At 38.1% G+C, this 17,437-nt stretch overlaps 1 protein-coding gene across 2 annotated transcripts in view; it reads left to right on the forward strand.

Moving 5' to 3' along the window:
- Positions 1-17,437, forward strand: part of Tmem131 (Transmembrane protein 131) — a 159,893-nt gene that overhangs the window by 129,718 nt on the left and 12,738 nt on the right. Inside the window, exons 21-23 of one of the 2 annotated variants that reach the window (XM_081739196.1) lie at positions 2,881-3,206; positions 9,563-9,713; positions 13,914-14,134. In XM_081739196.1, coding sequence (XP_081595322.1) covers positions 2,881-3,206; positions 9,563-9,713; positions 13,914-14,134 — 698 coding nt within the window. Of the gene's footprint in view, positions 1-2,880; positions 3,207-9,562; positions 9,714-13,910; positions 14,135-17,437 lie in introns of both variants that reach the window. The other variant, XM_081739195.1, reaches the window with a different exon arrangement.

Consider the following 17,437-nt stretch of genomic DNA (forward strand, 5'->3'; position numbering starts at 1 on the left):
TCCACATTTTCTTATCTTGCAAAAATTTGCAAAATATCATCTCTCTATGACTTACGATTCCCGAGATATGGCTCCTTAAACCTCTCGAAAATTCTAATAACCAATATCTGAAGAACGGTGGCCAGTTAGCCAGTGACTATTGGACAATGGCCATCAGTTACTATTTCATATCAAAATATTCAACATTCTCTTAGGTATTGATCAACACCAATATCATCTCTCTATAACCTACGGTTCCCGAGATATGGCTCTTATGATAAAAAGGCCTTGTGTCCATCTTAAACACAAACTAAACACACTTTCTCTTTCTTACAAATAACAAATCAAGAAGATAAAGAGGCAGTCTGACTGACAAAGAGAAAATGGGTATGAAAAGGATATGAACGAGAAAGGACATAGTAGTGGAGCAGGCAAACAAAGGGGGAGCTATAGTTGTAATGGATAAAGTATGGTATGAAGAAAAACTTGGAAATCTGAAAGACGAGACATATGAAGATGTGGCGGAAAAAGGACAAGAAGAAGAGATAAAGAAAAAGATTATAGAGGACTGCAAAAAGAAAGGGTTCAAGAAGTTAGTGAGAGAAGAAGGAAAGCTACCTAGGATGAAAGGATTTCCAAAAATCCACAAAGAAGTAGTGAAGTTGAGGCCGGTGCTTAACTGCAGGAATAATATGTTAGAACTGTTGGAGAAAAAGCTTAAGAGGATAGCCGAGGCAGTGAGAGAAGGACAAGAAAGTAGGAGAGTAGAGAATACGCAAGAGGTTAAGAGGATGATAGATAAATTAGGAAGAAGAATAGAGAGCACAGTGCTATTTAGTCTGGATGTCAAGAGTATGTTCCCGAGCCTTAAGAGAGAAGAAATATTGAGAATAATAGAAGAGGAAATGGGTGAAAAGAGAATAGAAAATTGGGACAGTAAGAAGGTAAGAAAAGGATTAGAGGCATTGTGGGAGAATGGATACTGCATAATCAGAGACAGAATTGTTAAAATGAAGGAAGGACTTAATATAGGATCTTGTTTGAGTCCAGTACTATCAGATACAGTAATGAATCGATGGGAGAAGGAGACGATAGAAAGAGGAGGAGAAAGACTGCTTCTTTTTTGCCGTTATGTGGACGACTGTTTAGGAATATGGAAGGGAACGAAAAGGCAGCTGGTGAAATTCATAAGGGACGTGGAAGATGAAAAGAAAGGGATTAGACTAGAAAATGAAATAGAAGTAGACAAGGAGATAAACTATTTAGATATGAAAATTAAGAAGTCGGAAGAAGGAGAGTTTATTACATCCTGGTACCAAAAAGAGTGTGCAGCGGGAGTGTATGGAAGAAAGAATAAGAGACCTAAACACAAATGAAGAACAGAGGAAAATCGATTTAAAGAAGTTCTGGACACAGCTAAGGAGAAATGGATACAACAAAGAGGATAAGATCACAAGAGACATAGCAAGAGAGAGAAAGAAAGAGGAAGAAGACAAGAACAAAAAATGGTTTGGAATAGAAAGCCTAGGCAAAGAAACAGAAGATAAAGAGAATGCTTCGGAAAGCAGGAATTAGGACGTACAGGAAAGGAGGAAGCAGAATAATTGAATTAGTAAGAAGAACCAAGAGAAAAGCAGTAGCGGACAAAGATCAAATGGGAGTAATATATAGAGTAGGATGCGCGGAGTGTAACAAAATTTACATAGGAGAAACAAAAAAGAAAATGCAAGAAAGGATTAAACAGCACCAGGATGATGTAAGATTGAAAAGGGACAACAATGCGATATACAAGCATCACAAAGAGACAAACCACAGGATAAGGTGGGAAGGAGCAGAGGTCATAGAAGTAGAGAACAGAACTTTGGTGAGAAAATGGAAGCCAGGGAGATTATGAGGGCAGGAGACAAGGTGATGAATTGGAATGCAGGATTCTCGATAAATAAAGAGTGGGAGAAGATTCTGCTTAAAGAAGAAATGAAAAGGAAGAAAGAAAGAGGAAAACTTAATAAGGAAAATAAGGATAATTAGAGAACAATGTATCCAACGAAAAAAGTAAACTTTTAATTGGACACATGTGCAGCTAAAAAGTGAAACTGATAGCCACACGTGTTACTTTTTAACGAAGGGGCGGAACCTAATTAAAAGTTAATCTCCGGAGACTATATAAGTGATGACCAACTCCCAAGCAGCCAGGAGTGGAAGTCTGATGAAGACACAGTTATTGTGTTAAAACTGTTACGTGATACTGTTTTTTTTTTTTTACATATCACATAGCCTTGCTCAGTGTGTTATTGTCTATTAGTACAAAATGGAAACAAGGCGTGATAGAATAGTTACAGTTAAAATTGTATGATTAGGATATGTCGTACGTCTTATTGTAAAATTTGTTAGAATCATACAGTTGTTTTAGTTCGAGAGGAAGTAACGGAAGATTAAAAGAAAAAAAAAAAAAACGATATGCTGTATTTGCTCGAATATAAATATCTTTTTTTTTTTTTTTTTTAATGTAGGGCTAAAATTCCTGAAGGGCAGTTATACGTAATCGCACGAGTAATAATCGGTTATAAGTCTTACAGTGTGTTTATATCCGCATACTAAACGATTCTCAAAACCGACACAGACTTTTAGATGGGTACTTACATTTGAGGTCATGTTTATATTCGAATAAATAACAGTATAATGTATTAAAATTCATATCTTAAAGGAATGTTTCGATTTATAATTTACAAGTCTCAGTACTATTATATTATTGATCATTACTATTGTTTTCATGGATCCGTTTTTCGTAGTGAGGAACTTCCAGATAAACTTATTCCTTTATTTCATTATAAAAGCTATATTCTTTTGCAGGTCTATTTTACATTTCTATTAGTACTAATGTAGACGTGTCTTCTTTGCCAGGAATAATATCTGGTAACAGCAGAACACCCCCACCAAGTTGGGATCACAAACTGTATCCAGGAGAAACGTTTAGTGATGTTGTGTCACGGTACCCAGCAGCAGATCGCAACAGTGAATCGCCAGTACTCTATTCCAGTGTGGTATCCAATGCAGAAAGGCCCAGTGTCAAATCGCCAATCAGCAGGCGGCCTGACACCAGCCTTTTGGGTCCTATTGGACAGAAACCAGGCTTTTGGGGCACAGAAACATCTTCAGCCGAACAATCTGATAGCAGTATGTTTTCAGATGCATTTGCTGAATTACCAAGGCAAGATAGATTAGCGAAGGTATGTTGGTTTTTAGATTAATGTGAATTGTAAATTCAAACTCGAAAAGTATCACAGATTCCATTCTTTTACAGAAGGACGTTTCACGTCCATGGCAACGAAGTTTGAACTCACCTCACCTTAAGAAAAACCGTGACACCACCAGCGATTGTATTCCACATGATACACCTGTCCTGCAGCGAAGCTTCCATCCAAATTATCCCATTTCTCCTGACAAATTTTCCAAGGAACCTCAGTTGTGCGGGGACATTTGCTTCCTAAGGCCGTTTCCACAACGAAAACCCACAAAAATCCATGGGAGAGGCATCGGGGGATTTAACAGGGATATCTGTAAAAGGTATTGCATGAATGCTCGTTTCATGTGCCATCCGATCCATTTGTGCCTGCGTAGACTTTGCCGTATGACTAGATGCCTTGTCCTGGTGGATGACAACACGAGATATGTCACTGCCATTGAGAAAAGGAATATCATGTACCCTGTATGTAGAGTGGCTCCAAAATGGTCTTCTGGTAATAGGCAGCATTGATTTTAGCCTTTTTGTCCACTCTGCACAACGGAAGTTTGTCGTTATAGCAGTAACCACCAATAACCATGAACCCACGTGGAAAACTTTCAGCACATTCACGTGCTCAGTCAGATCGACCTCTGGAATCACGTAGATAATTTTTGTCACATCCCGACAGATACATTCATGCTTCATCCAGTGATACTGCATACTTCCAGAGGTCACCAGCCAGATAGCATTCGTACAGCTTTCTGCTGTTGGTCTGGTTTTCCTCTCCGGGACATGCGAAGCGTGCAGCTTATGAACTTGAGCTTTGTGCTTCCCCAATAATGTTATTTACAGTTGCAGGGGAACATTGCACTGCCTGTACAATCACCGGGTTTTCACGTTACACCAGGGAGCTCACTTTCCGCACAACAACGGGGAGACTCTTTTCGGCGATTCAACACTGCGTTGATGCCCTTCTTTGACACATGGAAGATTTTCGTCTTGCACTGTTTAATTATCTGGGTATAACTATAACTAATGTCGGAAAGGGCACAGAAGACTTGAATTTTCGGTGCTGTATAAGTAGTCACGCACACATGATCCGTCGTCTTTGCAAGTCAACACACAATACTTTCGCACTACCAGCTCTGGTTGCTCTCTGCTGTTCCGGGTGTTTGAAATTGTTACCATGAACGTGAAACGACCTTCTGTATTCCTGTATCTATCATATACTAGCAGCGTTCACCCCGCTTCGCTGCGGTCACCCCGGAACGCAATAAACTTTGTTACTTAGATAATTTTTACTTTTTCGCTTTCAAGTGATATGATAAAAACCATAGAAGATTGCACTAATGTTAACATTATATCGCCTGTCATTTATGTTAACCCGCCCCGCTTCGCTGCGGTCACCCCAACCCGCCCCGCTTCGCTGCGGTCATCCCGGAACGCAATAAACTTTGTTACTTAGATAATTTTTACTTTTTCGCTTTCAAGTGATTTATAGCGCCTGTCATTTATGTTAACCCGCCGAGTCACAGGGTCATGCGGGTTGCATATAAGTACGTTTATTTTTATATGATGAACTAATAACAAAGGATTTGTACGTATGAACACCTGAATGGTCAATTATCTCAAGACACTGGTAATTGAAAATTAAAGTGATATGATAAAAACCATCTAGGGTCCAAATCCTAACAACCCCCCAAAAATGAAAGAAATCGGTTCAACCGTATTAGCGTGATGAGCGGACAAAGGATTTTTTCTACGTATGAACACCTGATTGGTCAATTATCTCAAGACACTGCTAATTGAAAATTAAAGTGATATGATAAAAACCATCTAGGGTCCAAATCCTAACAACCCCCCAAAAATGAAAGAAATCGGTTCAGCCGTATTAGCGTGATGAGCGGACAAAGGATTTTGTGCGTTCTCTTTTATATATATAATCATATATTTACACTTTCCTGTACTGTACACCATTTAACTTGTCGCGCCCTTGTAACTTCAAAACTAATAGATTCAGAACGCTGAAATTTCTTACAAAGTAAATAGAGAGGAAGATCGTTTATATCACCAAATAAACAGTGCTGCCAACCCAGCTGAAAGTTGTATTTCTTTAAATGGCACTATGTCAGCTTATAACATATCTCAAACCTACATGTTAAATGAAAACAAAATACTATCTATTATTCAATGTTGCAAGTTGCAAGCTAAAGATGCTACGATATTACAAACATCCAAAGTTGAAGGCAGTAATAACGCAATTAAGACTGGCAGTGTAATCATGATATGACGCATTGCGAATAAATAGGAACGAAGATACAAGGGATTGAAAATTTGACTTTAAAAAAATCTACTTTATTTGTATCACATCTAAAGATTAAGATCAAAATATATTCGTGAGGCGTCGAGAATAACAAGGACAGTGCTTTGGAAACGAACTGTTTTAAGGTTAGTGTAACGAGACAAGTTTTCCGATAGATGTCACTACAGTCTTCCTATCTCTGCCATGCATTTTTTACCTTTTACGAAAATTTACAATTTCAACCTACAGACTTCAAATTTTTAGAAAAGGAACTTCATAATCTAAGGAAGGCAATAATCCGTGCCGATTTTTTATTTAGAATTTTCTTTATTGTTGAAACAGCTTCATTGTTAAAGATTTGGATACCCATTTCAACAATCAAGCCATTTCAACAATGAAGAAAATTTTAAATAAAAAATCGGCACGGATTATTGCCTTCCATAGAATATGAAGTTTCTTTTCTAAAAATTTGAAGTCTGTAGGTTGAAATTTGTAGGAGAAATCGTGAATTTTCGTAAAAGATAAAAAAAATACGTGAGAACGAAGACTGTAGTGCCATCCATCGGCAAAACTTGTCCCTTTAAACCAACCTTAAAGGTGCCAGCAACTGCTAGTGAATTGAAAGCAAATATGTTCTTGTACAGCCGATTTCAGGAATTAATTGTTAACGTAACATCTATACAGTGATAGGAAATCCGATCTTAATCTGTTCTAGAACCCTGTTCGAATTCCAGGACATCTTTTTTTTCTTTCGTTAAAACAATAGAAACTGAATTAATCCGTTCCTGGGTCTCACAGGGGCGCACGGTGGCGCAGTGGTAGAGCGCTTACCTGTGGTCCCTGGTTCGATCACTGGCTAACTGAGTTTGTGGTGGATGATATTGTGTCTGTGGATTTTCTCGACGTACTCCCGTTTCCTCCCACATTCTAATTCCATCATCATCCATTTGCCTTAATCATAGTCTCTCTAACTTCAAAGGGCATAATTGTGGGACGTTAAACTCAAAGATTTCATTTCATTTTCGTTCCTGGGTGTCACAAACCCTAATATTCATAATAATTCCACCAGTAAATACACTAGGTTTTAAGGTAAAATACGAACAAATTATAGTAATTCAATAAAGGCAGTGGTGCCCACCCCTCTCATGTCCATGATGCACTCCCCTCAATTGTCTATCCGTAGGTGTTCTTCCATGAAAAAACAATCTTTTCGATTAATTTTTACACATCCTCAGGCATATTTATATAGATTTTACCCCCCCCCCAATATTTCAATGACGCAGTTTGCGTCATAGCCCCCCCCCTTGTGGGCACCCCGTGTAAATTAATAAAAATAAAAATAAATATAAAAACCTATATGTTAAAAAGAAATGACAACGGCGCATCTGGAATTTAGAGGAGGAGGAGAAAGATTATTGCTCTGAAGACGAGTCATAAATGATAACATCAGGTAACGATTTTTCCCGTGATTCTAGTGTCTGCTTTTTGTCTTTTCATGCCCGAAACTGAGCGATAGGAAACGTATGGACGATTTGCAAAGCAACGTTCGGATTCCGGGTAAATTGCTCGAATTTTTCGTTCAAGTTATTCTATTTTTGGGTCGCTCGCGTTTCATGGTCAATACTGTAAACCAAAATAAAGATATTTTCATGGTTCTTAACAACACAGGCGCTAAATACACGAATAAACTCAGCTTTTATGCCTGAAACGTTTTGTCGATGAACTATAGAGAAAAGAAGAAAGAAAAACCTATAGAGAGTGTCATTACCAATAATTTTGAATGTAACTTTCTGTTCAATTGGTGTGTGGTCCCGTTTACTCGAGCAGGTGTTCTGTGCACAATTTTGAATGCAAATCTACTATTTTAAGCTTTGAATGGGGGCAGAAAGATACGTACTCGTTCATTATATTGAATATCGTTCAAAACCACATTACTCTTAAAGGCTCATTAACGCATTAGCGGTAATATTTTTAACTTAGTTATGTTTGGTCTTCAGAAACTCATATAATTGGAAAGAGGAGTCCGTACAAGATTTATTTATTGTGTTGCAACTTCAACATTTCGTAGCACATCACGGGTTCATAACTCTGCTGTCGAAGCAGACGTATTTGAATCGATAAATGGACAAATATGCCCCTATTTCTCCTCGCTGCTCTGTTCACTAGCACGCGTCCTTTTGATGGGAAAGCATCGAACGCACTACAGCAGCAATTGTTAAACTGTGGTCCACGAATTCATAAGGGCCCATTATGAAAAATACGAGTATAATAATTATGTTGTATAAGTGTGTCACAACTTATTATTATTAATTGAAGCCGGTTTTGACAATCTTGGTAATGTAAGCACTAAACTTGAGATTGTAACAACTTGTGTAGTGAACAATAAATAGGTCGCATACATAAAAAAAAAATAAAAAATAAAAATGTACTGTATATAAACAAATGGTTAGAAGACTGGCAAAATGCACGTCGTATAAAAGGCGTCTTTAAGTTCACGAAGGTTTAAGAACCACTGCGTTATATGATTTAGATCCCACTTGTAAAGGTAACCAACGAAATTCTGTCGCTTTTTGTGGAAGTATATGTTTAGTTGGCCCTCACACCGTGAGTTGAATGCGAGTGGAGATAAGGCGAAGGTCAGTTGTTAGTGTGGGTATATTCAACATATTACCTGGTTGTGGCAGTTCAGTTACACGTGAATTTGCGTAAGGACAGAGTGAACATGGGACCTCCACAGAGCGTTATAAGGCGTGTATGCTGTACGAGTTCAAACTGATGGTCAAACGCCGCTGCAACGGGTTGGAAGATCTGCCAAGCCTTTGGTGAGGGTGTCGTGACTAACTCAGACAGTGCAGCAGTGATTTAACAAGTTTAAGAGCGGTGACAACACTCGAAGACGCACGTGCCGGAAGACCAACACATGTGGAGAATGAAGGTCTTCAAGCAGCAATTGAGGCGAACAGTGGCCAGACATGTGAGAAACGGGGACTACAATTCAGTGTGAGTGGAGAAACCATTCGGCAGCACCTCCTTCAACTTGGGGAGCACTACGAGTTGGGTCGATGAATCCCACATGATTTGACTCCGGGCTAGAAGGCAACGCGAGCCGACACCTGTGTTTCTTTGCTGTCTCGTGTGAGGAAGGAGCCATTTCTGGACAGGGTGTTGACATGTGATGAAATGTGGGTCCTGTACGAAGCTTCACTGCGCCGTCATCATTGGGATAGTGTTCCATGAAACTAGTTCCAAAACAGCCGATACCAGCACTGCACCAGAACAAAGTCGTCCTGTGTATTTGGTAGTCTGCTCGCGGCATCGTGCATCGGGAACTGTTACTAGCTAGTCAGAGCAGCAATGCAACTGTGTGCTGTCAACAGTTGAGGCGTATTCAAGAAAAACTCAAATCTCTGGAGTTAGCACTTCAGAATCGCAAAGGGGTCCTCCTGTTACAGGACAAGGCTAAGTCCCACGTGGATAAAATGACCCGGGACACCATTCTGCACCTAGGATAGGAAACACTTGCATCCACCATACTCTCTGGACATTGCACCGTCCGATCATCACCTTTCCATTTCTTGGACTGTCACCTTACAGGACGCCGGTTCAAATCCCTAGTAGAGGTGCAAAATGTACTTGATACCTTCTTCGCTTCATGGCCTACCAAGTTCTACCGCGATGGAATCCATGGGCTTCCAAAACGTTGGCAGAAGGTCGTCGATGCTGATGGGGACTATTTTTGATCTTCCAGGTGCATCTTAGGTGACATATCGATATTCGAATGTGGTGGGTGAAAAAGCGACAGAACTTTCTTGGTTACCTTTACAGGATTGTAGGTGTCGTCCTACAGCTTCGATGCTGATAAAGGACGTAAACACAATCAATCAATCAAACATGTTTTCTATTCCATTGATCCATTCGTCACTTCTCCTTTTCCTCGTCATCCCCCTTTTTCCTTTCAAATTATTAATGTTATATTTTGTTTATCTATAGTTTTTCTCATATTTTTACTGATGTTACAATGACTCATTTTTATTTTGTTCTTCTGCTGTTTTTTGTAGGGAGATGATTCTTTACCATTCATCAGTGAGCCCAGCTGCTTAACTGAGGTTGGTCCATTGTGGGAACAGAAGAATTCGAATATAATGAAAGTTTTGCACGAAGAACGACGAAAGCGATACGAAAAATACAAGCGACACCAGATTCACAACGGTAATTGCTCTGTATACATTCTTTTATGCTTTCATGAAAATTTCTACAGTAGATTTCCCCATAAAATAATAAGTACTTCGTATTTGTTGCAGTTGTAACAACATACGCCAGTGATGTGTTAAATATTTTACGATTAAAAGTGCATGTATAGTTTCCATGACTATGATCAAAGCCTATTTTTATCAATGATTTGTCAGCTGTTTGAAGAACTAATCGATGTTCTGACTTTAGAGATTGACCAAGTAATTAAAAAATCATGTAATGTACGAGTTCCGTCTAATGTAAAGGAAATTCCGATTCGTAAACTTGGGCTTTGTATAGCAATTAACTAAACTAAACTAACTCTGTGGCCTATGGAACCCGGAGGTTCAATGCCGCGTTCATAAAAGCTCTTCATTGACTACTATTCTTAGCCAGCTGGATCCAGTTTCTACTTTATATTCCTATTTCTGCGAGATCCATCTTAATATTGTCCTCCCATCTGCGTCTAGGTCTTCCTAATTGTCGTTTTCCGATTGGTCTTCCAGTTAAGACTTTGAAACCGTTCCTACTGGCTACATGATCTACCCACTTGAGCCTCCTAGATTTGATGACCCTAACAATGTTTGATAAACGGTATAAATTATGGAGCTCCTCGTTATGAAGTTTCTGCCATTCCTCATTCTCGTTTCTCTTGGGTCCAAATATTCGTCTCAGGATCCTGTTCTGAAAGATATTTGGAAGTATCCACTTTACCAAAAGTATCATTCGATATTTAAACGCATCCATGATTTGCAGTATTACGATCCCGACGCACTTCCATGTATTTAGTTTTCTCTGCATTTACTTCTAAACCCATGTTCCTGTAAGCGTTTAATAAGACCTCTATATTTCTTCCTATTGTTCTCCTATCATCCCCTATTAAATTTACATCATCAACATACGCCATAACCTGGTGAACACCATTCAACTCTAGGCCCTGGTTGCTGCCTTTGATTTTTCCTTATAGCGTACACAAAGACAAAGTTGAATAGTAATGACAACAACAGATTTCAAGCCATTCTCGACATGAAAGATTGTGGACAAAAATTTTCCTACCGGGACTTTACCTTGGGATTCATTGAAACATATCTTAAACAGGCTTTATATAGTGTCGGTTTAATAAAATCATCATTATATTAATATGAGTTTTTTTTATATATATATATAAATTTTTTAAAAGTCTTGAGCTTGCATTAATATTATTGATATGCATTCTGTTGTTTCATTGATTGATTTATATTATTATACTTCCAAATTGTGCAATGCATAAATGTCGAAAGTCTTACAGAACAGCTGTGTCCGCCTGTGTGTGTGTGTGGGTGGGTGTCGACAGGTATAACTGCAAAAAACGGTAAGAGGTATCGTGTTTTTTAATCGAGCATCCCAAGAATAGGTTCCATCTTCATTAACTATCTATTCGAACCGGAAGTGGTTTAAGTTGACTATTTCCAATTTGAACGTTTATCATAGAACAACATCGGTCATAGATAGGGACAAGCTATCTTTTGCAATCGATTCAGCGTGTCAAGAGCATATATATCGTCAGTGTCCGCATCACTGTACTCAAACTGAAAGTTATTACTAATACTGATTTCAATAGAGCAAAAACGGTAAAATATAAAGAGAAGCGGCTTTTACTATCCATCGAGCGTCCCAAGAATAGGTTCCATCTCTTCCGTTAACCTTCTCGAAAGTAATAGAAATTAACCCTTTCCAGTTTCAATGCTGACCCTCATAGAGTAAAAACTGTGAAAGATACCGAAAAGCGGTTTCTTGGAGTCAATTCATCGTCCCAAGAATAGGTTTCAACATCGTTTAATTTCTTCGCTTTGAGAGAACCAGAGTGCTGCCATTGCATTGACTACTGCTTCGACTTTCCAGTGGCATTCAATATCCAGGTTTCATCCCTCATCACTATATAAGAAAGGAGGTTATCCCCATCCCCCGAGAAGGGCCAAAAAATCATGTGCAGCTGTTATTCTGTGCCCTTTGTAAGCGTCTGTGAGCAATTTTGGCAGCCACTTTTAACACAGCATATCAGTCATACTTTGATGCACTGTTTTCGCTTACATTTCTAGAGACTCTGGCGAATTCAGTTGTGAACTGACTGTTGGACTGCACTTTCTCGTTAACGCGTTTCACCAGATTTTCCGTCTGAATACTAGGCGTTCCACTACACCTGAACACCCTTCCCGAAACTCTGCACCATTCCCTGACCTTCCCTTCACTCATTACTGTCTGTCTGTCTGTAAATAGCACACAATTCCCGATGGATGTCAACTGCGCTCTGTTCTTTGGCATTCTGAAATCGTATGACAGATGTCACGTCACATGTAGCGTCATTTCGTATTACGGTAGCTATTTCATCTTGCTGCTACTCGCACGTAACGCAACTCCATTCAGATGATTCTATCTCTGTTGCAGGTACAGAATACTAGGTTATGCTCAAGTTCATCAGTGTTACCAATCCGCTGTTTCTTACGTGCTCTTCATACATCTGAAGTTTCGTATGGAACTTTTTTTTTTTTAAGCAATACAGTGAAACCTGTCAACTTGGCCACCTGCTTATCTTGGCCTAGTTCGTCTTGAACCTGCATTTTCCCATAAGACATTCGTTACTTACTACTCTATAAGTTGGCCACCTGTCTAGGAAGTTGGCCACACTGAAGCAATGTTTACCCTATGATGATAATGATAAATTTACCTGCGTATCTTGGCCACGAAAAGTACAGTTTTGTTATTTTTCTTAACTCTTTCGAATTCCCATATGAGAGGCAGATGCTCTGTATTTGTGACTAGACACAAAGAAGCATAGATTCGCAAGATTTGTTCTTGGAGGTCAATGACCAGAATACTACCCTCATAAAGGGGTGGTGAAGAAGATGTGAACAAGAAAAAGCACTACAGGAATTCAGGAAATGGTTGTACGTGTTTGTTTACCCTGTCTGTTTTGGTAAAACCATTAGTTATATCAACTCCTTTCATCAGTGGGGAGCTTTAGTAATTCCGGAAAATTCTCAAGGTTAAAACTAACCATCTCAATTGTCAACTATGGGCACCTGTCGGCTTGTCAAAAGATAGCGGAGTTTTTGAGATATGAATTCCCTCAAGATTTTTTCAAAACATCTTTTGCTCCGAGGAAAACACGTCTAGCTCATTAACAAGAGGTAGTTAACTACAATATTAGAATGTGTATATCTGCCAAAAAGAATTTTCAAAAATACGTCTAGAATGAACCACCATTCAGTAACAACTGAAAAGAAGTCATATAAGTTGCATATGAATTTCTCAATTTATAACTTAGCTTTTCTTGTTTTCAGTCTGAATAACTCAGTGTGCTATAATATCAATTTCAATAAACTGCGTACATACATTTCATGGTTGTTTGTGTTATTGTGTTTTCAATCCGAATAATCCAATGTACCAGACTAGTTTTCAGAAAGAGAAATATATGCACATATATTAAACATACTATCAAGGGCGCCGATCCTGGGGGGACCGAGCCCCCAAAGCTCATGTGGCCCCTATTTTATTTATGAGTATACAATATTTGGTATAATTTGAGTGCAATTTGTGTTAAAATCTTCATATATATATACCTTCTGCATCTGAATGGGCCCCCCAAATGTACAGAGAAATCGGCGCTCTTGCATACTATAGTAATATTTTCTAGTACTGTATATTTTTGATTACTCTATATACATTATTTATAAGTAGCTGTCGTGCCACTGCTTATTAAAATTTTACAGTCAAGTAATACTAGAAATCCTATTCTAAAAATACACAAATCACACTTATTTTCTGTAAGTTGGCCACTTTTCGATGGAACCGATGGTGGCCAACATAGACAGGTTTCACTGTATAAATATTTAAGCAGTTTAGAAATGGTATTCCTTTGTTCGAATCTTATGTACAGTGTACATGAACACGTAATACAAATCTTATGATCAGAAAAGTACGTTACATTGGAATAAGTAGAAATATACCGTACGAAGTTATTTTCTATTTCTAAGAATTAGTTTGTTCTGAATGATTAGATGTGTTGAAAGTTCAGCATGTTAATCATCAAATACGTGTAATATCAGGTTTTAATTGTGAATAAGTTCAAGTAGGTGTAATTTTTGTATAATCGTATAATTATCCATAACTAACACTGTTATTTTGTATATTCCCTAGAAGGTTGGCCTGGCTTTGACACTTTACCAACTACTCCTGAGTCACTGTGGGATAATCACTCATTATTCTCTCCTCTGCCGAACTCTGCAGAGAATCGTGCCACTGGCTCCCTCTGGGGGTCTCTGGTTGGAGGAATGAGTTCTGTGTGGCCCTCTTCTCTTTGGAGCACCACGCCCACGCTCTCCGTTCCTGAAAAGAAAAGTGATGATGAAGCAGATTTAGATGTAAGTATTTGCTTCTCGTAAATGTACAGTAACAATCAGTGCGTAGTGGAATATTAAGGGACCGTATTTTATTTCTGTTCTGGGAAGATTAACGCACAATACAGGTTACGTTAAATTTCAGTTATTATGTTGACTACGGAAGGTACGGTGAGGTAACTACTCTAGTGATGATACCGTATTAATTTCACTTGATCAGTTTCACAGTTTACTTAGCACGTTTGTTTATTAATTCAGTACTTTTACTATTTAATATGTGCATTTTTTTAACCAACTCAATCACTGAGCTACTACAGCAAAACAAAAAAAAAAAAAAAAAAACGCATATTTCGTAGGCCGACCCATTTTATAGGCGGTTGGTGTCTTATTTTCAGTTTAAGTATCTACCTAAACTAATGGATAACAAAAAAGTGGAAAATTAAACGAACTTAAGAAAAAATAACCCTCTTCAGGAAAAGAAAGAAACGATAAAGAGAACTTTTCAGTGGAAAATATTAACGGACTCAAAAAAAAAGTAGTGAAAACCAGAAAATCATTAGAAGAATCGCTGCAATAACAGAAAATTGTGAAAAACCCTACTAAAAGCAGAAAATAATTAATATTAGCAGAATACCCGTTCTTCGCATGTTGAGAATACATTTAATTTTGGATATAAAGGGATGAATTTGGATTTAAACGGCATCGGAAGTGTGACTGTTCATCTCAGTGACCCCAAAAACTGGATTCGACACTAATATCACATTTGCTATAATTTTATATCTTTCTCCCCTCCCCAAGTTACGGGGCTGAATTTGGATATAAACGGCATCGGAAGTGTCATTGTTCATCTCAGCGAGACCGAAAACTACGGATTTGGCACTAATATCGGTTCTTCTCGATCATTTTTATATGTTTCTCCCTCCCCCAAGTTGCAGGGCTGAATGAGGATTTAAGCGGCGTTGGGAGTGTCGCTGTTCATTTCAGCGACTCCGAAAACTATGGATTCGTCACTAACATCACTCATTTTCGATCATTTTAAAATGTCTTTCCCCTCCCCCTCCCCTAAATTGCACCGTCAAAGTGAAATGATAAAAACCATCCCAGGCCCGAAACTCATCAATGTTGAAAATTTGATCGAGATCGCTCGGATGGTTTGAGAGATATGAAGTCACAAAACATAGTCACTTTCATTTATATATATAGATGCATAATATATAATATAAATTATGCATACTAAATTTTGGAGTTGTACCAAGTCAAACAACTTAATCTATATTATAAAATTGAAAGTAACTATGTTTGAGACTGTTAATCTCTTGAACCGCCCGACAGATCTCGATCAAATTTTCAACGTAGATGCGGTTCTGGCCTGGGAGTGTTTTTAGCTATTTACTTTGGCGGTAGAACTTAGGGGAGGGGGACATAGTAAAAATTAAATAAAACTTAATAACTCTTGAACCACCCGACCGATCTTGATCAAATTTTCAATGTAGGTGAGTTTGGGACTGGGATGATTTTTATCATTTGACTCTGACGGGGCAACGTCGGGGAGGGGGTGGAGGAGGAAATATACAAAAATCAATAAATATAAAAATAAAAATGACTATGTTTGTGAATTAATAACTCTTGAACCACCCGATCGATCTCAATCATATTTTCAACATACATGAGTTTAGGGGCAGGGATTACTTTAGGCTATTCACTTTGACGATACAACATAGCGGAGGGGGAGATAAATTTTAAAAATGATGAAAAATGACCAATATTAGTGTTGATACCATAGTTTTCGGGGTCGATGAGAGAAACAGTGACACTTCTGATACTGTTTCAATCCAAGTTCGGATCTGATAGTTGGGGAGATGGAGGGTACAACGTAGGGGAGGGGGATGAACATTTAAATGATCGAAAATGACTAAATTAGTGTCGAATCCATAGTTTTAGGAGTAGCTGAGATTAACTGACGATTTTGATGCCGTGTGCCGCAGCACAGAGGTGGGGGAAGGGGACCTCTATATATAATAATGATCGAAAATGACCAATATTATTAGTGTCTAATCCATAGTTTTGGGGATCATTCAGATGAACAGTGACATTTCCGATCCAGTTTAAATACAAAATCAGCTCCACCACTTAGGGAAGGGGGAGAAAGAGATATATAAAAATGATTGAAATGGCCACTATCAGTGTCGAATTTATTGTTTTCTGGGTCCTTTAGATGAACAGTGATACTTTCGACCCCGTTTAAATTCAAATTCAATCCCGCAATTTGGGGGAGGGGAGGAAGAGATATTTAAAAACCATAGAAAATGGCCGTTATTAGTGCTAAATGCACATTTTTGGAGTCGCTGAGATGAACGGTGACACTTCCGATGCCATGCCCGCAACATGGGGTAGGGGGAACTATATATGTATATATGGTCAAAACTGACAGATATTAGTGTTCAATCTATAGTTCTTGCGGATGAGGAAAGGTGACATACATTAAAATGATCGAAAATTAGCTATATCAATGTGCATTTAAATTATTTATTTCAACTCAGCGAAGCGGGTAATATATGCTAGTGTTTCATAGAATTACCACCCAAAACTATAATTTTGTATTAGACATTAATTTGTCCATGTTATATTAAGCACATACTTAATTTTTTTTTATAAATTAATGATTTATTTTCTGCTTTCTAGAGCGTACGATTTTCTGCACTTTTTTAAAAGTTGATTAATATTTTTCTAAGAGAAGAAGTAGAATTTTAACAGAAAAATTGATTTAAAACTGTACACAGTAACTCAGTAGCAGAATTCTCACCCGTATTAGGAAGACCTTGGCTATAAATTGCAGACAATATGAATTGATGATGGATAACATCTTGTCTGGGGTTCCCTCAACATTCTCATTCCAGTAACTCTTCCGTAATATTCTATTACATTAATCATATTTATATTTTCATAAACAATTATAAAACTATTTTTCAGAAAAATCTTAACCGGCCTCACACATGTAACTTTGGTTACCGTGTTTCGACCAGGGTTGTTCCGATAATCGAGTAATCGATAACAATTCGATAAACTTTCAAAACCGTTTCGTCGAGAAAGAATTTTAATTTTATCGAATTATCAAACTTTCGAGACACTCGAATTGTTCGAGACACTTGAAATGTTTGAGACTCTCGAAGTGTTAGAGGCACTCGAAGTATTCGAGACATTTGAAATGTTCAGCCCCCATAAAATTATAAGCCTGTAACCTGTAGGTGACTAAGATCAGTAATCGTGCAAAGAATCACTCAATTCGGGTCACCGATTTTGAATATTAGCCCAATTGTACTTCGTCAC

This window comes from Thermobia domestica, chromosome 14, assembly GCF_964235325.1.
Source record: "Thermobia domestica chromosome 14, izTheDome1.hap1.1, whole genome shotgun sequence".
Taxonomy (NCBI): domain Eukaryota; kingdom Metazoa; phylum Arthropoda; class Insecta; order Zygentoma; family Lepismatidae; genus Thermobia; species Thermobia domestica.